Raw genomic sequence first — 21,779 nt, 5'->3', positions numbered from 1 at the left:
ACCTGTCTGCTTCCTCTTTCACTCACTCCAGAACTCCCTGGAGGCAGTGGTCGGGGCTTAGTCATTTTTTTGACTGCCAGATGACAAGATCCAGACACAGTCTGTAAATGTTTGCGTGAAGAAATAAGGCAGTTAGGCAGGCACATGGAGTTTGGAATTGGCTGGCTGGAGCCTTTTCTCCGGGTGAAGCAGACTGGCCCTTTGGGAGGCAGCCAGCAGCGTGGGGAAAGCCTGCAGGCTGAGGGGCTGCCGGCAGGGAGGACTGCCTGGGTGCAGTTGTGAAGTCAGGCCTGGGTGAGGTTTCTGGAAGGTGTGGTTCAAACACAGACAGAGGGTACTCCAGCAGCTCCCCAAGGGGAAACGCCCTCGGTTCTTTAGCTGTTCCCCAACTCTGAACACACCAGGGGTGGGGTGTGGCCACCAGGAGCCTGATGTGGTCCCAGCTGTGGTGTTGGCTGTTGACTGGTTGGGAAATAAATACTTAGCCTTTGAATAAACAATGGCACTTGCCATACTTCTTGACTGCCCTGTTTCCAGAATAAATCTACCCACATGAAAGGACATTAGGACTCGAGGCTGGTGCAGCTGCGACCAGGCACAAGTGATGGCTGCTGCTGGCATCCAGGGTGCTGGCAAGGACATGTGGGGGAGGCACAAGAGAGTCATTTGCAGGGCCATCCTGAGTTGCTTGCTTTCCCCCCAGGTCTGAGGATGGTAAGCACGCAGTAGATGGGCTCTCCCCGATCCCTGCTGGGCTCAGACCCCAGCCCACACACCTGCCCAGGTGATGTGGAAAGGGGAGGCCTGTTGGTTCTTCAGGCCTGAAGTTCCTCAAGACCAGAGATTCTGTTGTTTCCCCAAACCAGCCAGCTGCATGGCCCCAACGCCGTGTAGGGCCATCCCCCAGCAGGGTGGGGCTCTTCCCAGTTGCATGCACCTTGTTCACCGCCTGTGGTTCACTCTCTCCTGCACCAGTTGTGAGCTTAGCATGTGAGGAAGTTTGGGGGTTGCAAGTTCTGCTTTGTGGCGAAGCAGGCTTTTCCCCTCCAGAAAAAGGGAAACGGTGGGGTAGGGCAAGACGGTAGGGAGGTAACCTCTTGTTCACCATCAGTTATTTTCTTAACCGAAATTTCTAGCTGTGGATAATAAGAATATTTGTCCTGACTTGGGGGGGCGGGGAACAAGCTGCATATGGCTGTTGGTTTTGCTTCTCTTCCTTAGTTCCAGGTTGCAGAGGGATTGTGGGATATGCAGGCCGCTGTCCCCCTCTCTAACCGCCACAGCAGTTGCCCCCTCCCTTTTTTTTCATGTGAGAAAGGTCATTCATGTCTGGCTTATCCGCATGCCTCTTGACGGGCCCCGGGTGCCGGGTGAGGTGTGGAGGCTCTGTGCTGCGGTGGGTGCCATCAGGACAGTGAGTCCCTGCAGCTGGGCCCCCTGCTCACCGCATTTCTCACGTCAGTCGCTGGTAGAATGAGAGGAAGGGAGGAAATGGCATCTGCAGTCGTGCTGCTGTGTGAATCCGTAGGTGCTCTAGTCGTTTGCACGGACACTGTGTGTTCATGTCCCTGCTGATGTCTGTGGGACCCCACATTCCTGTGCCTGTGTGCTGTGGGGGGGGGTGCATCTGCCATGTCAGTGGTGGTGCGGTGGCCAGTCGCATGGACAGCTGGCCGGCTATCCTGTGTCTTATAGACTGGCATCCTATTTCCAGGTCTCTCCATCATTAGAAACACAGCTATAAATACCTGTGTGTGTCGTTTATCTCCTTGTGATTTTCCAGGGCTGGCATTCCTTTGCCCCCAAATGGCCGTATTGGGGCCTCCTGGGGTTTGTGTCTGTCCGATAGGGCACCAGGAGGAGCTGCCGAGGTGACCTGAGACACCGGCGAAGCCACTCATGCGAGGGTTGGGGCTAGAGGCCTGCGCCAGCATCTGGGACCTAGCACATCCGAGTGGTGTCATGCAGGGCAGGTTATGAATTGCACTGAGCTTCATTTTTTTCACCTTTTAGAAATACATTGATTACAATTTAGGCTCAATTATCTGGTACTTTGTTAACAATGAGAAGTGACTGTCATTTTCGGAAATGCCAGAGGACAGAGATGAGTAGCATTGGGGTAGGAAGACAGATGGCAACAATCTCTTCAGAACACAGCCTGGTAAAATCAAGCCCCTAGGAAATGGCACTGCCAGGGGAAATGCTGACACCCCGCCCCCTGGCCGTGGGGGTTAGTGGTGAGTGCAGAACTCAGGTGCTGTGTGTATGCAGGCCTTGCAGATATGGTACTTCTTCCAGGTTGGGCCTCCGATGGGTCATTCTTCTGAGTCTCATTTAAGAAAAATGAACTTGGTCACCTTCATATCCCCAGAAGCTTGGCCGCAGGCACCACAAACACTGTCAGGGAAGGAGATGGTCAATTGTGTTGTCCACGTTACTGCATGTTGTGATGTTGGGATGCATCGCTTTCTCAGCCGGGTGGTCTAGCACAGGAATGGCCTTTCTGTGTCCAGACCTGCCTCCTGTGTACTGTGGTCCCTCGGCTCCAGGCCCTGTTTTCTTGCATCAGGGTGGGTGGTGAGAACCGAGGAAATGTCTAGTTTCCCTGGAGCAATGTGGCTAGAGCCCGCATTTGAGCCAGACCCATTGATGGAGGGAGGGCCAGACATGCCCGAGCAGTAGAGGGAATCATGGCCTCATTTACTCTTCAAACATCCTGCTGGTAGCACCAGCCCCACTTCACAGGAGGAGGAGGAGAGCCTCTGCCATAGAGCTCTTGTAGTTTGCCCTTGGGTCCCCCCACATTCAGCCGAGGAGTCTTGCTGTCCACGGTGTCCACAGGGCCTCCAGCAGGACTCGGGAGCACTGCTCAGCTGCCTGGAGGACCTGGTGTGGACTGGCTGCAGGCCAGGAAGAGGCGAGGACTGTGCCTGGCCCCTCTGGGTCCTTCTCTGCTTGTGCTGTGACAATGAAGTGGTCCTGACTAGTAGGCAGGGTCCTCCTTTCGCTCCCTCCCCTCCTCCCACTTCTCCTTTAAGATGCAGGATGAGGAACCACCTTTGAGAAGCCTCCCAGCCTCTCTCTCCTTCTCCTACAGTTTCTTATCTTCTCTGGGTCACCTACCCCCTCCTATCTACCCCCCCCCCCCCCCGATTCTTATTGAGAAAAATGTAGCTTCTCCAAGTGGTGCCTTTGGTATCTTGGACCTCGGGAATCCCAGCCTTGTCTGGGAGCCCTGGTGCCTGCTTTTCCATTTCCTTGTTTGTCTGTTTGATTGCTAGGCTTACTTGACCTCAGAACCCAGTGTGGGAAACCCAGCACCAGCGAGCCAGTCAGTCTTTGCTGACCTGGAGAAACCGTGGGAGAAGGTAGCCGCCTCCTTTGAGGAGGCTGGTGTCTTGGATCAGTTGCCCTGTCGCAGGCAGCTTGGGGCTTGCGCTGTGACACACACAGGATGATCGTGGTCATCTAGGGCAAGGCCTTGACTCTCACTGCCGAGGACACCTCAGTCCCTGAGGACACCTTGACCCAGCCTGGCCTTTTGTCTGCGCTGGCCTTTGCTGGCCCTCAGGCCTCCGCTTGAGTCGCCAGCCTGAAAGTTGCCGCACCTTTCTCTGTGTCCTGAGCAAGCCCAGCCTTTTCTGTCAAAGTCGCCTTCATTCTCTCAGGAAGTCATGGCCAGAACCTCAGCCCTGTGACTCCTCTCTGTCCCCCCACAGCATTCAGGCACCCCCTTGTCCTAGCGCAGCATCCTGACCCAGTTCTAGCTCTTATCTCCAGCCCTTATCTCTAGTTTCCTTACTGGGTTCCCAGCCTCCAGCTCAGCCACTTTGTTCTCAAATGTCCGCACCCACCACTGGGGAGCAGGGCCTAAGCACTGCCTCTCCATTGCTAGCCCTGCCCACACCCTGCCCACCGCTCCGAGCCTGGCTCTTGCGGAACCATTGCCTAGGGAAGCAGCAGGTCTGCCGCCCCTGCACCCACTGTCTGACACATCTTGTGATGCCTTCGTGAATCAGCCGTCATCTCATTGCCCTGCCTCCTCACAGGATTGCTGGAATGTCAGACGAGAGAAATGAAAGGGAAAGCTGACCATGGCCTCTCCTGGTCCAGGGAGCCCTGCCCCACCAGGCTGCGGGCTTGTTTCCCCTTCTCCGGTCTCAGTGCAGTCCTTCTGGAAGCCCTGACGGCTGTCAGTGCTTTCATAAGTATGGAAAGGAAAGTCAGGCGAGGTGGTAAGTCTCACAGCGCAGTCGGGAATAAAGTTGGGATCTGCTGTCCCGCTCTGACCCAGAGCCTACATGCTGTACCACCGTGCTGGGTCTTCTGTAGCCGGCGCCCAGGCCAAGGGTTCGGAGATGGGTAAGAGAAGCCTCTTTCTTCAAGGTACTTACTCAAGGTCCGCTGGGCACATGGCAGGCACACAGGCAGGTAGTCCTAGCTGGGCATCGATTGTTAGGACCCACGCTGAGAAGCACTGCAGCCCAGTGGGATCATCGTCTGCCCAGGAGGTGGCAGGGCCTCCCTCCCCCTAGTCTTCGGGCAGTGGAGAGCCCAGCAGTTTCTGGTCCTGGGCGTGGTGGCTGTCAGCCCAAAGCTTATCATTGTATCTGTAGAATGAGTCAGACTCGAGTGACTGCTGTACCCCCTAAGTGCCCTTGAAACACAACTCCCTCCACAGCCTCGCCAAACGGGAAGTCCCGCTGCCCCAGCCAGGCAGCCCCTGGCTCTGATAACAGGCAGCAGGGTGAAATTGTGAAACCTGCCACGACTGCCCTCAGCATTGTCAGCCTCGTCCTGCGCCGAGGAGGGGCTTAGAAAATGCAGCTGCACCATGAGCAGGGAGGCCTGCCGTCACTGTGCCGCACCCCGCGTTCAAATCAGAAGTGGACAGGCTCCAGTCTGGGCCAGTTTCATCCTAGAGGACTAGTGTCGAGGGGTGGTGGTCTTACTCTCTCTTCATTGGTGAATCGAACGACGCCTTCCTGTGGAGACTATACCGGCCCGCTCAGGGCTAATGCGGCGGTTTGCCTGAGCGTTGCAAATGGCCTCTGCACCTGGGAGTCGCCGGGTCTCTAGCTGGCTAAGGACATCTTAAGGGTGGCGAACGTGGGCCAGAAGTTGCAGTGGCCCCTCCTGACCCTGTCCTGAGCTCCTCATTCTCTTCTGGAAGGTAGACCCCTGGTGCAGCCCCTCAAAGCTTGAGTACCACAGTTTTGCACAAATAATGCACATGCTACACTATTTTGCACTCAAGTAATCCCTTTGCGGTTAGTGTTTTGTGTGCGCTATGCATGTTACCTGTGGGTAAGGGGTGTGTGTGTGTGTGTGTGTGTGTGTGTGTAATTGCTAAGTCTTAGGATATTGAGAGACTTCTTTCTTGGCCCCTTAACTCAAGCCCCCTTTCTTTCCTGAGCCCAGCTATACCAGGACAGTCCCAGCCTTCATTTTAATCCCCCCACTCTCCCCACTACAGGCACGGCAGCAGCAGCAGGCCAGGGCAGGTCCAGCTGGGAGTGGAGCATCTTGCCTGGCTTCTGACTTCCTCCTCTCCTCCTGTGACTCATCTTCTAGACAGCCAGAGGGCCCTGTCAGGGTGCTGATGCTCACCTTCGCGTCACCTCCCACAGCACTGGAGGAAGTCGCTGCCAGCCATCTGTCTCCTCCTGACCTCCGCTATGTACGTCAGTTCTGCAGACCTTGGCTGTGCTCAGGTCTCTGCCCAGCGGTTACTGGCATGCCCTGCCTTCTCGTCACCTGGTTGCTGATCCCCCTATTGGACATTTAGAATTGAGTTAAGGGTTACCTCCTTACCCAGCTAGTCCCCCAGCTGTACAAACATGTCTTCAAGCTTTCCTCACCACTCATGGCACAGAGCTAACCTGGTAAGTCTGTCTGCCCATGGAGTAACCTCTGTGCCCAGTGTCGAGCCAGCATTCAAAGGGGGCAGGTGCAGTGTGTGGGAAGAGGAGCCCCTTCTGCTTTCCTGGTTGTGCATTCAGCTTCTGGTAGCAGCCCGACCTTCAGACCCAAAGTTCACTGCCATCCATTCCATGTCCCCTGTAGCAACCCTGTAGGACTGTGGAACGGCCCTATGCCTCCTAAGACTGAAACTCTCTACCGAGTAGAAAGCCGGCCTTTCTCCCGAGGACCAGCTGGTGGTTTGGAACCATGGACCCTGCAGTGAGCAGCTGACTGAGTAAGCCCTGTGGCCCCCGGACTCTTGATCCAGAGAGAAGGTCCAGATCACTGTCAGCGGACAGCCCTGCAGATCCCACAGACGTGAAAAGGTTAAGAAGGGATAATGTGAACAATTTTATGTCAGTAAATTCAATAAATTACACAAAGTTGCTATTCCTTGAGAAAGCTGGCTCAAGAAGAAATAGAAAAGCCAAAAAGCCCTGTCTTATTAATAACCTTTCTACACACACAAATCTAAGGCTTTACTGAAGTCTTATGAAACATTATAGAAATAATATCCTGTACAACTAAAAAGTATTGTCCCTGGTCCAAAAACAAACAAACCTGCTGCCATGGAGTCAGTGCTGACTCACAGCGACCCTGGGGGTCCCGAGAACATCAGTCACTGTTGTCAGGGGTAGAGAGCCCCGTCTCTCTCCTGAGAGGTGGCCGGTGGTTTTCAAACTGCCGACCATGTGGATCCCAGCCTGGTGCATAGCCACTGCCCACCACGGCTCCCCCCTGTCTCTGGGGAAGTGGGTCAGGCTCCACTTCGGGCGGCTTCCTTGAGACACCCGGAAGCCCTGCTCTGAGAGGCCCTGTGTCAGCTCTGAAGGAGGTGAGGGCAGAGTTCGGGTGGGTCAGAACTGAGGGCAGAAGCAAGCAGGCTTTGGGAAGTGTCTCCATGTGGGCCACCCGCACTCCCAAGAGTGCCTTTCCTGGAGTCGGAGCGCGTCTAGTCCAGGCTGTGGAGCGGCTGCGCCCCACCCCGAGGAGGGCCTGGGATATAGACAGGAATGACCACCTGTTGTAGACTGGGCCCAGAGGAGCCAGAGGGTCCTTTGCCTGGGGGTCTCAGAAGGCCCCTTCCAGTAGGGATTGCTTGAGCTGGGCCTCCAGGACTGGCCAGAGAGTGGGTTTTTTTTCATGGGTTATCAGAATGGACATTTTGCGAGTTGAGGCAGAGGGTCACTTGTCGTGGTGTCCGGGCAGGGCTCATGAGGACTGTGATGTGGGTAGGTGCTGAGGCCTTGGGAGAGTCCACTCTGCTGGGGGCGGGTGTGTGTGTGTGAGGAGGCTGGCTGCTGCCGCAGTGGTGTGAGGAGCCTGGGAACGCTGAGCTGAGGGACAGCCAGCCATGTGGTTGTAGCACTCGGGCAGGCGGGTGGGGGAAAGAGGGAAGAAATGCCTGGGCGGAGGGGGCTGAGCTGTGGGGGAGCCTCGGGTTAAGGTGGTGGTTGGTGGAGAGAGGGAAGGGATGGGAAAGGAGGGAGAAGGGGTAAGACTGAGACTGACTTGAGGGTCTCAGAGTGGCCGGGTGCCTAGAGTCCCCGGGGACTGGGCTCTGCTTGAGCCTCCATCAGGGTGTGGACCTGGCTGGCTCTGGATCCCAGATCTGAGTGGTGTGGGTGGCACAGGAAAGGCAGCTGTGACCAGAGATGGCCTTAGACCTGGCTGCTCTTGGTATGCTCGCTTTTGTCTCCTTGGCAAGAACACCAGCTGGGGTCACGAGGCTGCGGCCCAGCTCCGCAGTCCCCACTGCAGGTGGAGTGCCCTTGGCAAATCTGCCTCCCTCCAGGCTGGCACCGAGGGCTTGGAATGTGGTGAGCCTGCCAGCCCTCCACTTTTGAGGTCCTGTGAGCCTCTCAAGTGGGGTGCGGAGGCTGGTCTGTGCCTCTTTCCACTGCTCCCGGCAGTGGGGTTCCCTGCCACTCTCTACCTGGTGACTTAGGCCAGGGTCCCGTCCCGTCTGCCCCCTCCAACTCCTCCAGCTGTTTTCCTTCTCATTTTCCTGTCCGTGGCTCCCTGTGTCATAGGCAAGCTGGGGTACACCTTGAACCCCCCACGTGTGGCCCATTCCTGTGTTTACCTCCTCCCCTATTGCTAGAGCCATCTGTCTCTTTCTTGAACCCCTGCTCATTACCCAGCATGCAGTTTGCGGTCATCCTTCACCGCAAAGCTCTGTGTAGAGATTGTGCGGTCTCCACTCACCAGACCGTCTGCTGGGCACTTTGTAAAGTGTGACTTAGCTGGTGGGGTGTTTTCTCAGTCATTAATGAATAACTCGGTCTTTGCAGAGACACTTAGGTCTCTGGACTCCAGAGGGTGGAGGTGCTGGTAACCATGGCAGCGGGGCAGCAGTAGCTGGGTTCGACCTTGCTCAGTGGCCGGAAAGGGCATGGCATTTGCAAAGGGCTTTCTCCCAGAGGTTGGTCCCTACTCTACTCAGTGCTGTCCCTTCCTCCAAGTGAGCAGAGCCCCTAGGACAGAAGCCTTCTGTGGGAGTGGGGGCCCCAGATGGACTCTCTGAGCCCTTGAAGTTCTTTCTCCTACCTCCTTCCCTCCCCCATGGAGGCCAAGCACCTCTGGCCAGCGCTGAGTCTGCTGACTGGCATTTGGGAGGGGGATTTTAATTGGAATGTTCATAGTTCTGGCTTGCTTCACTGGTTAGCATTTTAAGTCAGGGAGGAGCTCAGCCCTGGGACCCATTTGGAGAACCCAAACTTGTTTTTCAGAAGCCTTGGTGGCAGAGTGGGTAATGTGTTGCGCTGACCTTGAACCCATGAGCCACTGCAGGGGAGAAAGGGGAGACTGTCCCGGCGAAGGCGTGCCTCTCCTCTGTCCTGGGGGTCGCTCTGAGCTGGAATGGATTTGAGAGCAGTGGGTTTGCGTGTAACTTGTTTCTCAGAGCTAGCTCCCCGCTGAGATGGGCCCACCTGCCCCTGCCTCCCAGTCCTGTAACACCCAGATGCTGCTTGTGCTGGATCAGGAAGCCCCTTTCGCCCCTCTGCCCTCTCATGCCCCTCTGGAACCTGTTGACCATGCTGGCTCTCCTGCAGGAGACGGAGCTGAGGGACTGAGGACACACTCTGGCAGGAAGCAGCTCATAGGCACATGCTGCTCTGCCCACGGCGCAGCTGTCAGTTGTGTGCCCGGCTTCTCCGAAAGCTGGCCCACGTTGGTTATGCACGCCCGCTCGCTCGCTGTCTCCCGGGACCCTGCACCCTGAGAGAGGGTGGCAGGTCACCACCAGGAAGGAGCAGCAGCTTGGCTGCAGAGGCCCCAGGCTGGTCTGCTGGAGCTTCTCATGCCCTTGGTGGTAATTGTGTGCCAGGGGAGAAGGAGGAGGGGAGGGAAAACCAGATTCAGAAGATTATTTGCCACAGCTCTCCTACAGAGCTGCCAGTGGGTTTGAACTGCTGACCTTTCGATTAGCAGCCAAGCCCTTAACCACTGTGCCACCAGGATGCCGCATGTTTCCCCTAAGGAGAAGTAAATAGGTGTTCCCAGAGAAGCCGCTCCAGTAATGGTGGCTAGTGACCATGACATATACAAGCCCCCCCCGCCCCCCCCCCCACACACACCCCTTTCCCGATAGAGTTCTCTGAGGGTCACCACCACCGTGTGCCCGAAGCTCCTGGTGTTTGTTTTCATTTCACCAGGGCAGGGAGGGCTAGGGAGTTGGCTCCAGTGGAGCTCCCATCAGGTGGCAGCAGGCCATGCCCTGCATAGAGCCCCAAGGTGTGCCTTGCCCAGGGCGCCTGGCTCCTCACTTTTCCCCAGAACCTGTTCATCTCAGGAGGCGGTTTCCCTTCTTCCTTTGCAGGACAAGCAAGAAGCAGAGCCAAAGACGAAGCAGCTCAGAGAAGAGGAGGAGGAGGAGGAGGAGAGCGACAAGCACAGGTAGCAGTGCCCGCCTGCGTGTGCAGGGGTGTGAGCACTCCATGCTGCTCTGCAGTCAGACTCCCCACCTGCTTCCTCCTCTGCCCCTCGCTCTGGGGGTCTTCCCGTGTCCTGTTCTCCACTGGCCCCCATTGTAGCTGGAATTGTCACTCTTCCCGACTGCCTTTTAGTGGCATGGTCCCTGCAAAACTCCGTCTGAATTCTCTCCTGGGTGTATTAGGAAGGGCCTCCCTGCCTGGTGGTCCAGCCTCCATAAACCACGTTCTCCACAGTGTCTTGGCTGTCCTCATGTCCTTCCACTTTCTTCTTCTCCTTTGATGTGGCAGGGCTGCAAAAAGTCTGTGGAAAAGTGAAATTGAGAGAAGGGCATCTTTCCCCACCGCCCCCAGCTTCCTGAAGCTCCCTCCCAGGGCTGTGCATAGACCTCCCATCAGAGGCCAGCTCACCTTTGTGTCCCCTCCCCCGCCTCTTCCCTCTCCACAGCCCTTCATTTGAAGCAGCTCTCTTACTTTGCCAAAATGCAGCCTCTGTGAGGGGCTTAGGCATTCTTCCCATGGGGGTCTTGCCTGCAGTCTCCCCGGGTGGCCCTGAAGGCTGGTCCTCCATAGAGCCTCCCTGTGGCTTTGTGTCTGAATGGAGAGAGTGGTGGGCTGGGAACCCACTCAAGTCGCTACTATTTCTATGCTGGAAGTTTCCAGAAGATTCTTGCCCCTCCTCTCACATCCAAGCCAGATGGAGCTGGATATTTCTGCCTGGGTCAGACTTGTCTTGACCGACAGGTGGCCTTGGCTTGCTCTGCCCTGAGCAGTTTTCTGTATCACCTGCTTGCTGGAAGGTGTCGGAAGCTTGCCACTGGTGGGCTGCGGTTTGAGGAGCTGCAGCTGGAAGGGCAGAGCTGGTTCACCATGCAGGAGCAGGCCTTGCCACCTCGCTGAGGCTCAGAGGTGTAGCCAAGGCCTTGCCCCAGCCTCCCACCCCCGGCTCAGAGCTTAGTCCACAGAGTACAGAGACCCAGGGAGATAGTTGCTCCTTTGTCACGTGACCCCCAACTTGGTGATTTGGGGGTGGGGGTCTGCAGTGAGCCCATTTTGTGGTAACTGCTTGGGCCCATTGGCTTTCTTCTGTTTTGTCCTCTGTTTCCAGTCATTGGCGAGCGCCTAGGCTGGCTTCCCTTTGTTGTTGTGCAATTCCTGCTCCTCCGGAGAAAGAGAAGGACCACTGAAGGCTGGAGTCTCAAACATGCTGCTGAGGGGGCCCCGGGGGAGGGGGGAAGAAACCGTCTTCAGAATTGAGATGTCAGTTTAGAACCACGTATGTTTGTCAGCCAGCAGCATCTACAGGACATTCTATGAAATCAGATGTGGTTTGAGTGGCGTTTGAACACCTGCTGTTGTCCTCTTTGAGTCTGTAGAACAAGCCTCCAGCCATAACTGGGACTGTCAGGGTGCTGAGAGGGATCTGCTTTTGGGTGTGCACCAAAATCCACATCATTGGCAGTTTCTCCACACCTGCTGCAGGACGTCTTGTAGCCCGTGAGCCTGGGGGCTTTCCTTTCCATGGACTGGCCCTTCCGCAGTGTGGAGGGCTTTCTTTCCCTTAGTGCAGGCTGCTCACACTTTTTCACCGTGCGAGCTACTTATATAAAATGATCTACCAACTACAAAGATGCAAAACATTTTTATTTATTACATTTATTCATAAATGCATTGAGAATTCTTTATATGTACAGTGCATGTTTATGTACCTGCACGAGTCCATATTGCACAGCACACACAATTAACTGTGTATATGTTTGGTCATCACCTGAGTTACTCTGATGACTTGTGCTGAATGGAATGAGCCAGGGACGCACAGTCCAGACAGTAGACCGCGATGGACGTGTGGAGCACCCCTGCCTTAGGGATTTTGCGCAGCAAGCGTCGTGGGGGTGGCTGCAGCAGGCCTAATCCTGAGCAGCAGGGTTTGCTGTGCGGATAACGTCTGACTGCACTTCCTGATGGATCCTTTTGTGCCTCTTGCTGCTGCCGCCGGCACCAGCGCTTGTTTTGCTGGGTTTGGGGAGCTCGGACGCGCTTCGCGGGGATCATTTCTGAAGAAGATCCGGAGAATGCGCTGATGCTTGCGAGATGAACAAGACGTGATGTGCTCCCAGGTGCTGTGCTCCCAGGTCGGCGCCTCCGGCTGCCCCGCGTGCGTCTGAGACAAAGTGCAGAACACACTGAAGCGAGCAGCGTGGCATTTACTATGACTTCCGAGACACATGGATCGTAGGTCATAGAAGCACCGCCCATTTCAAACCTGGCAGCACACACACTCCAGTATGTGGGACACGAGGCCATGTCCCACGCTCTCTGGTCAGGACGTGGGAGCTCCCGCACTTTGGTGCCACAGACAGGCGGCTGGCTGCTCCCCGGGCAGACTGTACCAACTTCGTTGGCTCTGTTGTATGTTCTGCCCCATTTTAGTTCACTCTGAACAGTGAACAGGATGCGGCCCCAGCTATCCAGAGGGAGGTGCCCGGTGCCATGGAGAAAGCAAAAGCTGCCCCGAGCAGGCCTGCGCGGGGGAAGGAGCAGCAGCCGGCTTCCTTTCAGTGAGCTCTGTAGACGTGGCCGTGCCCTCAAGATGCCACAGAAGGCCCGTGTGGAGGCCCTGCCCGCCAATCACCCCCCAGCTGGGCCGGTGGCCCTGGGAGCAAGCATGTTGAACATGGGACTGGGTTCTGCTCTATCCCATCCAGCTCTTCCACTGTTCCTTCAATCATTCCCATCTTTCCCTCTCGGATAGGCTCAGCCTTTTCCCAATTCAGCTGATGGCAAGGCAGCCCCATCTTCCTAGCTGCTCAGGACAGTTGCCTTGGCGCTGCAAGTGATGCTCCTCACTCTGTGCCTCTGGCCCTTCAAGTGGCGGCCACCCCTCACCTTCTCCAGCACAGCACTCTGGTGCAAATGTGACCCAGTGTCCTGGATCACTGGTCACCTTGCTGGCTTCCTGCTTTGGTTTCACCCCACACTGAACTAAAGTGAGGGCACGTAACTAAGCCGGATCCCACTGCTTTGGGAACACAGCCCATACTTTCTACCTGCCCCACGGGCAGTGCCATGTGGCCACCACCTACCTTGCTCTGCTGCCCGCAGTCTCTTCCCCCCCCCCCCCGGCATCTATGTCACTGCCCTTTCCTCACAGGTGGCTCCAACCCCAGGGGCTTCCCCTCCCTGAACCACTTTCCCCCCGCTTAGCAGAGTGGGTCTTGTCACTGGGATCATAGCTGTTTCTGCTAGGGAGAGGTATTTTTTGGTCACTCAACTAAGTAACTCCTGTCATTCTCATTAGATGGCCCTGTGTGAAGTGTCTACACAGGCCTCCCTGCAACACCGACCCCTCGGCCTCCTGTCGCCTGTTTTTGTGGGGTTTTTGACATTCGATTGTGGACTGGGTGAAGGTTTTCCGGGCACATTTTGTTTGCTGTCACTGATGGCAATCCCTACTGTGCCGCCCTCCTCCCTGCCTTTCCAGTTCCTTTCCCCTCCTCCTCCTCCTCTCCCAATGCCCCTGCACTGCGGCCCGGGGAGTCGCTGCCCTTTGATCTGAAGAACTGGGTGAGTCTAGGGTGCGGGCACCTCCCTGGAGTCAGTTCCGCTTGTGGACCGCCCTTTCCATTGCTCTGCTGCATGTGGAGTCCCGACAGTAAGTTCATTTCCAATTCTGATAGCGACTGAGGGCCATAGTTTGGGGTTCTCCCAGTCTCCTGGTTCTTTTTATGAGCTTGAGTGAAGTCTCCCATTTTCCTTCCACTCGATCCCAGACCCTTTCAGAGGTACTGGCCGTGGTAACTGGGCCCCATGGTCGTCTTTTCGTCGCAGGGTCTCGCAGACCAATATCAAGTGGCCCGTTAGTGCACTGAGCCTCTTGTTTCTTTGTGTTGGATTTTCATCGCCCATCTCTCCTCCAGACGGGAGAGGCAGCAGTGGCACCTTAGATGGCTGCTTCTGAACTTGTCGGGCCCCAGTCACTACTCACCATAGTAGGACAAGAGAGCACTGTGGACTATCTTATACTCTGGCGTGTTTCTCTTTCCCCTCGTAGGAAGGCTCTTCACTGAACATTTGATGCCATATTCCACACACCAGGTGCTCCATAACCATCTGCACAATGCAAAAGTAGTGAATGGAAAGACCAGGTCATTTCTAGCCCGCTTTCCTTTTACTTTCACTCTCTGCCGCCCTTTCCTCTCTGCTGCTCACCCAGCAAACTCCCCTTCTGCCGCCTTCTGTGGAAACTCAGTGAAGTCAAACAGGGCTTGGTCCTCCCGGCACCCCCAAGTGGTGCTCCTCCCCTGGCTGCACATTAGCCTCCTGAGGAGTGTGTAGTAAGTGCCCAGGCTGGGCCCACCCCAGAGCTTTGGCGTCAGGTGGCCTGGGTGGGATTCTTGGGCTGTGCGTTGGCGTCCTTCTCAGAGATTCCCCAGGGGACGACTGTGTGACTAGTCCAGGGCGAGGGTTCCTGAGCAGTTGCAGAGGGGCCTGGGAAGACTGTGCTGGGTGGCCAGCTGTTCAGGAAGCATCATGGTCCCCCGCACCCATTCCATGGCACGACATGCACCTGACAGGATGTGCTGTGCAGGCCACAATTAGGTGGACCTCCGAGCATCCCTAAACTGGGAGGGCTGTCTCCCCAAGACCTCCAGAGGCCCCCGTGGCATTCTCAGCAACCTCCCAAAGCCAGAGCGGCCAGGGTGTTCACAGGGAGTCTAGCTCTGGTTTGGAGCTGTGCCCGAAAGAGAGCACCCTCGGGCTGTAACAGATTTAGAGCAGAGGGCTTCCTGGGTCCTTCCAGAAAGAGCAGGGGCCAGACTTCACCCCACATGTAGCCTTCGCCCCAGATGGCAGAGTCTGGGCTGTGGGCAGGGGCTTCTCAGGAAGAGACAGCAAAGATGCAGCCAAGTCGGCCCACTTCCAGAAGGGGGCCATTCTCCTCACCATGCCTCAAGTCTGGGAAGTGACCGATGATTTGGTAGCGGATTCCCGAGCTAGGGCCGATGATTTGGTAGTGGATTCCCGAGGTTCTTTGACCCCTTGCTTCACTGGGCGAACGGAGCACCTTCTGGTGCCACCTTGATGGGGAGAGGGATGACTTCGGAGGCCAGTTTGCTGAGAGCATCCCGGCTAGATGGAGCCCAGGTACCAGGTGACAAGCATATAGACACCAACCCTCCTGTTGTGCTCGGAGTGGGGTACAGGGCCTGCTCCTTGAGGGCTCCCTCCAGTCACGGACAGCGGGGCATCATTGCCTCTTAGCTGGGCGGGAACCGCCAAGGCCCCAGGACATGAGATCATAGTATGAAAAGGCAGCTGTGGGAACCATTGCTACCCCTGCCCTCTGTCCCTCCCCTGCCTCTGCCACGGTGTCTTTGGGAGACCTCTCCGTCTGACACCTTCATGGTCTTGGGGTGACGCGGAGGGAGCTGTGCAGATCTGCCTCTGAGACCTGGACCGAGCCTCGATGGGCAAGGCCTTCTCAACCCAGGCCCTACAGGGAGGTTGAGGGGTACTCTTCCTCACTACCTCCACTTTAGTTTCCCTCCTTGCCCCCACCCAAACCCCTCCCCTGATATTCTCCCAGTTATCATTCTATCCCATACTGCTACCTGTCTCTGAACTCTTCCAGCTTCTTGGGTGACCCAAGCGGCCTGCCACCTATGGGAGCCCCAAATTCCTGTGCGCCCTTACGCCTGACAGAGCAGGTCCTACCTACCCCAGTCACATCCTCTGAGTTCTTCTGGGTCCGCAGCCGGGAGGGTTCTGCACAGGTGCTGGGCCAGCGGCCTGCTGCACTGATTGGAGCTAGCTGGCTCTGCGGGCTCGGGCTCTCTCTTGCAAGGTCGACAAGACTTGGGGAAATGACCCTTGTCCGGGGGATTATTGGTTTCACAACAGGCGCCATGTGTGTCAGCAATACCGAGCTTGGGGTCCGTTATCACTGACTCACTCTCTGACTCTGTGCATGTCACGTGGGCTCTGAGCCCCGGGGGTGGGTGGTGGGTGGGGGCAGAACGTGGAGCTTATTTCACCAAACATGTGGCAGGAACCCTGGCGGCGCAGTGATGAAGCTTTGGACCGCGGTCACGTGGTTGTTAGTTCAAAGCCCCCAGCAGCCCCGCAGGAGGAAGGCGGGGCTTCAGCTCTTTCATCAGTTACAGTCTGGGCAGTGCACAGCGGGCGCTCTGAGTCAGCGTGGACTGGTGGCAGTGAGAGAAGTACGACACGGAATAGCTTTGTACAGTGGGCACTAGTTGAGAAAACAGCCAAGGCAGAAATTATCTTACGGACCAAGAAATGAATGACGAGGAACTGCTGTGTAGAGCTCTTTGCTGGATATTCTTGATGGTGACTGGGAATTCGGGCCGGTGGCAGTTTCTTTCCAACAGGGTTCCCTCGGAGCTCTCACAGACAGGGACCAGCAGACCCGGGAAACACACAGCTGGCCCCACTCAGCCGTGGGCAGCAACCCCCTGCTCGCCCGGCACTTCCAGGAGGAGACTGCTCGATGCGGGAGCAGCGGGGGCGGCAGCCTCTTTGAGGGGCACAGGGTTTGCTGCCTGCGCCCCTCAGAATACCACGGGCAGCAGACTGCGTTACTATGCCGCCCGTAAGTGGCCTTTGTTTACAATGGCCCTCACTGTACCACATTAAAAACAAATAGTTTCGTTGGCGTTACCTCGCCTATCAGACAGTTTAATCATTCAGTCGTATTAAGAGGAGTTGTGCAATCAGTCATTCCCACAGCCCTTTCTAGAACAGTTTCTGCTTAGCCTCATTGCCGTTAGCGCTCACCGTTTCCCTCCAGTCTCCCGGCACGTCCCTAGGTGATTGTTAATCCAGGACTTCATGGACAGAAGATGATCACAAACACAAACCAAAGCAAACACAGATCCCCCCCCCAAAAAAAAAACAGAATGAACAACTTAACAACATTGACTAGACAAAACAGGAAAACCTCAAGTGAGAAGAAAACAGAAAATATTAAAAACGGAAAGAACTTTGAATTGGGTCAAAAGGGAGATCAAATGATAAGAGACCACATTTAACGTAACTCCCTCTTCCATAATCGACTTTGTGACGCTCTCTGTCTGATAACAAGGCTCTTCACAGCTCTCAATTAAGGTCTGAGAGAATCCACCAGAGGCTCCGTTCCCTGAAGGGACCCTGCAAGTGGCTTTTGGGTTTTCACTGTCCTCCTAGCCTTCTGCGAATCGGGAGTTCACAATGTAAGCGCCGATATTGTTCCCGCTTCAGGTTTCTATTTTATTATTTGCAGTCCTCCAATCACACAGGCTGGCAGCTGCTTCCATGTGGACTTTGCCTCACTCGGATGACTGCTTGTTTCAAGATAAGCTTTTGAGATCTCAGATGCTGTGCTCTCTCATAGCTGGGAACTATCTAATTTTTTCTCCACACTTTGCATCATATCTTTGAATTGTTTCATGAGAGTGAGTATCAAGTAGTACCATGTCATTAGAACTAAATGCTCTTAGCTTAGGGCTAGAATGAAATGTGCCCCAAATGCACTCATAGATCCATGTCTATAGCCTATGTATGTCTCTGGTTCTTTTTAGAAACATCACTTTATGATAGAAAACATTATAAATCTTCCCCCTGGGGCATAAAGTAACTCTATTTATAGTGTCATTAACTTAGCCAGTAGTTTAGAATTTAAAACAATGGTGAGAAAGAAATTCTATAAGTAGAGGCTGGCTTCAGCTCGCAATACATGAATTGTTGATTTGTACAGATTAAACTCTTAGGTGACTGGGCACTATTACATGAACAGGAACAACGGAGGTGGGTGGTAGGGCAAACCTTTCAGTCACTCAGTCACAGAGGCAGGACCATGGCTACCAGACGAATATACTCGTACCACATTTTCCCTCAGTTCAAAGCCCTGGGAAGAGACATTTTGCAGATTTGATTGTCGACCCAGATTTCACTGCAGGGCCAGGGTGTGGGCAGAGGAGGCAGGACTAGGGAGCCCTAGGGTCTGGCCCCGTGTCAGCTGTCATAGCCAGGTTCCTCTGCCCATGCTCTTGCCTGACTGTCCAAGGAGACACTCAGATCTTGTGACTATTCTGGTTCCTTTCCTGCAAGGTCAGCAGTTCAAAACCACCTTGGGAGAAAACTGTTCACTCCAGTAAGCAGCTGCGGTCTGAGAAGCTTGCTGTGGCAGTGATTTGGTTTGGGTTTTATCTTTCCTTATACGTCTTAGAATATGCTTATTGATCTCTTTAAAAGTTCGCTGGTACTTTGATTGGGAGCTGGCCCACACCAGGTCGCCCAGACTCTCTGGAAGGAAAATGTGCCCCCACCTGCAAAAGGGCGCTTGCTTCTCCTTTACTGGCTGCCCCACCTCCCCATCCCCGTGTGGCTAACTGCTCATCCCTGCCCCCGTTTCCCCCACCCCAGGCTTCCAGGAAGATGTGCTCTGCACCCTAGAACACTGGTCCACAGAAAGGGGTGTCTGTGGCAGTGGCTGTTTTGGGTGCTCAGGCCCTTCCTCCTGCTGGCAGGCCAGCTGATAGGGGTCGTGGCGTCTGAGCCAAGTTTGCTTGACAGTTGGGTTACCGTGTCTGAGGGGCAGGCTGATGGGTTAGGGCTGCCAGGTGTGTCGTGAAGGCAAGTATCACACATGCTACCTGGGGTGGGGGTGGGAGGTGTGTCTTGTCAAGTGTCTGAGCAGGCAAGCCCCACACCCTCAGTCCCCACACATCCCTGCCCGCACAGTGTGGCTGGTGCAGTCTGTCATCACTCGGAGCCAGTGGTTCATCCTGGGTGGGAGCCACAGATTGTCAAAGAAACTGGGCCACCCGCCTTCCCTGCTTGGGAACGGGAAACCTGTTCTTCAACTCCACATAGATGGCTGGCCCCTCTGTACAGAGGGGCCCCACCCAAGCGAGGCCTGGCTCTGCCCAGCCCAGCCCAGACCAGCCCAGCCCAGCCCAGCCCTGGCTTGACACCCAAACCCGTGAGGCCGGCCAGTGCCAGGTCTCCTCCCCTTTGGGAGTCTGATCTCAGAGATGGTGTGCGTGTACCAGGGTGTGCTCTCGGACCATGGTGTCCACTGGCTCGGGAGAGCATCACTCCAATCCCGTGGTAACAGCCAGGGTGACTCCTGCCCATGCCTCCTGAGGCGCCTTCCTCCCACTCCAGCCTGTGGGGTGCAGTCACTGGTCAGGCTCTGGGGATAAGCCAGGGCCCCATGACTCATGCTGAGGCAACAGCGCAGACACCTGTGGCTGGCTGCCCTCTTTTTCCGGAACCCCTGTCCAGGAATAGGTTCGGGAATGTGGGGAAATGGATTGGGCGAGAATGGTCTAGGGAGGTGGTGTCACGGGAAGCCGATTCATGGTGTGACGAGGGCAGAGCACTTCCCTCTGCGTGGGGAGAGTTGGAGCATGACTGGGTGCGTGGGCCCTTGCTGAGCGGAAAAAAAGCATCATTTCATATATCATGATCTCCCGTGTCCCACATCCCTTCTCGTTTCTGGGCCCAGGTGCAGTCCCTGAACAGGCAGGTTCAGGGCCGTGTCCAAGATCTCCCTCCTGTGGGTCCTGTCTGACCTGGAGCCCCATGAAGAGTGACTGAGCTCCTCCAGCCCCTGGGGTTGCCAGGGGAGAAAGGAGCTGCGACTGCCCTCTGCCCGCAGGTTCCAGGAAAGTCCTGGCATGGTGTTGCCTGGCCACCTCTGCCCCCTATGAGGTGCTGCTGTAGCTCTGTCCCACATGCCCAGTTGGCACAGGCCAAAGGGCTGAGATTCAGGAGAGCCAGGCCACTGTGTGGCAGAAGGAGGACCCTCTCTCTGGACAACCTGTCCCACGGGCCGTCAGTCTAGCCCATGGCAGCTCTGTGGGATGAACCCTCTCCTTGCCAGGTGTGTTCTTTGGGGCAGGCTGAGGCCCTGGACCTGGGGCCAGTGGCCTACACAGGCTCCTATCCCCCACCTTCGGGCTCAGAAGCCAGGGTGGCTGATCTGTTTTTGTGGGCTTCTTGGGGTGGTGCTGTGGCCTCTGTTACGCCCAGTTGGCCAAGTTCACCCTTTCCTTTCTCCTCTTTCTAAAGTCAAATTGCTGTTTTGAAGTACAGTGTGATGGCTTGAGTGTACCTGTGCTGCGGTGGATAACTTGCTTTCACCTGCCATGTCGTGACCGGCTGGCTCCAGCAAATGCAGTTCCTGCCTTTTTGCGTCGCCATTGAGAACAGAGCCCGGTTCAGCAGGCTGTGCTGTGCCACTCGGCAACATCCACGATACAACGGTCCCAGCCTCCAATTGGCTTGGGTCCTCCATTGGCATGACCTCACTGCTCCTGTCCTCCTGATCTTTTCAAGTGGCTGGTGTCAATTTGATGCCTTAGAGAGTTTCCTCTGAAAAGTCCTTTATTCAAGGCAGATACTTTAGTAACTAAGCTAATTTTTGGATTTAAGAAGACTTGAGGGGAAATTTTGAGTTCAGGGGTTAAACATCATCTTAGGACAATTGTTTCTGAGATTCATCCGTTCTCAAAGGCTTCAAACGGCAGTTCTTAACCTGTAGGTTGCAACCCCTGTGGGGATAGAACGGTCCTTTCACAGGGGTCACCTGACTCATCACAGTAGCAAAATGACAGTGATGAGGTAGCAACAAAAATAATTTTATGATTGGGGTGGGTCACCACACCATGAGGATCTGTATTAAAGGGTCACGGCATTAGGAAGGTTGAGAACCACTGCTTCAGAAAGTCTGGATTTCATGAAAATTTTAAAATTGCCTTTTATACGCCCCCTCCCCTTCTGATCAGGATTCTTCTATAGAATCATTCATCAAAATGTTAGCCAAGTTTTATATGATTGTGACCTTTTTAAAAACTGTAAATGAATTTCTTATAATTAGGTGGTGGGTTTACACCTCAGACGATTAACTCTGCATTTAGCAATTCAAATCTCTTATTAACTGTCCATATTCTCTCCCACCGCCCCGCCCCCATTGCTTCATAAAATAGACTTTTATAAAATTTTCACTGATAGCTTAATATTTCTTGGTTCAAAAGCACCATAATTTGTTTTTAGGCCCTTGTTTTGGGGGATATCAGCTGTTTCTAGCCCTTTAAGTATCCGTTAGCTTAGTCTGTAAATTTAGAGAACCTGGACCTCCCAAAGTTGTGTGTGGGAGTGGGTGTAGACCATGTGACCCAGATGTGGCGGCCGCTGCCAGCTGGGCAGGGCCTGGCCCAACTCACTTAGTTCTGGTCATGTCCTTGAACAGCTGCTGCTGATCAAACTGTCCCCTGCAGGCTACCTGGTGCTCTCGTTGGGCCTCAGGCCGGAACTCTTGATTGTACGTTGGGGCTCACGTGTGGTGGTCATCCCACCCACCCCCACCCCCCAGCTTGACTGGCTTTGTTTCCTATATGTCCTTGTCTGTGGTTGCTTCATTGTATTTCATTCTTGGTAAAGATGCACACCAGGAAACAGGCAAACATGCTTCCTTGTAGTGGCTTCTGCGCACGCTGCCCGGTGACTGGTCACATTCTTCACCTCCTGTCAGCACTTGTTCCGCCCCAGCCGTGTCACTGCTGTCACCTGCTTAGGCTCACTGCACGATGGCCTTTGGGCTCTGTACGTGATTGTGTGTTGTAAATTTATAATTCAAAACTCAAGCTATAAAAATAAAAACTGGAAATTCAAAAGATATGAAAGATTGGTCCCATATGCCCTTTACCTAATTGACTCATTGACTACATTTAAAAAAAACCCAAAAACATTTTTATAATGTATTCTGTTATTGAGAATATACTCAGCAAAACATAGTAACTCAGTGACATGATACAATTTTTTAAAGCGTTGGGATATTTTCTGAGCTCCACTGTGTTTGCTTGTTTAGAAGTG

At 54.8% G+C, this 21,779-nt stretch overlaps 1 protein-coding gene across 3 annotated transcripts in view; it reads left to right on the top strand.

Moving 5' to 3' along the window:
* The window catches only part of CCDC12 (coiled-coil domain containing 12), a 42,278-nt gene that overhangs the window by 10,790 nt on the left and 9,709 nt on the right, over positions 1–21,779 (top strand). The window contains exons 2-3 of one of the 3 annotated variants that reach the window (XM_075548977.1): positions 5,477–5,680; positions 9,788–9,864. In XM_075548977.1, the coding sequence (XP_075405092.1) occupies positions 5,477–5,680; positions 9,788–9,864 (281 nt within the window). Of the gene's footprint in view, positions 1–5,476; positions 5,681–5,757; positions 5,886–9,787; positions 9,865–21,779 lie in introns of those variants that run through there. The other 2 variants (XM_075548979.1, XM_075548978.1) reach the window with 2 other exon arrangements.

Source organism: Tenrec ecaudatus, chromosome 4 (assembly GCF_050624435.1).
Source record: "Tenrec ecaudatus isolate mTenEca1 chromosome 4, mTenEca1.hap1, whole genome shotgun sequence".
Taxonomy (NCBI): domain Eukaryota; kingdom Metazoa; phylum Chordata; class Mammalia; order Afrosoricida; family Tenrecidae; genus Tenrec; species Tenrec ecaudatus.
Note: the sequence above shows the minus strand (reverse complement) of the source record. Positions and strands in the feature narration are given on the sequence as shown.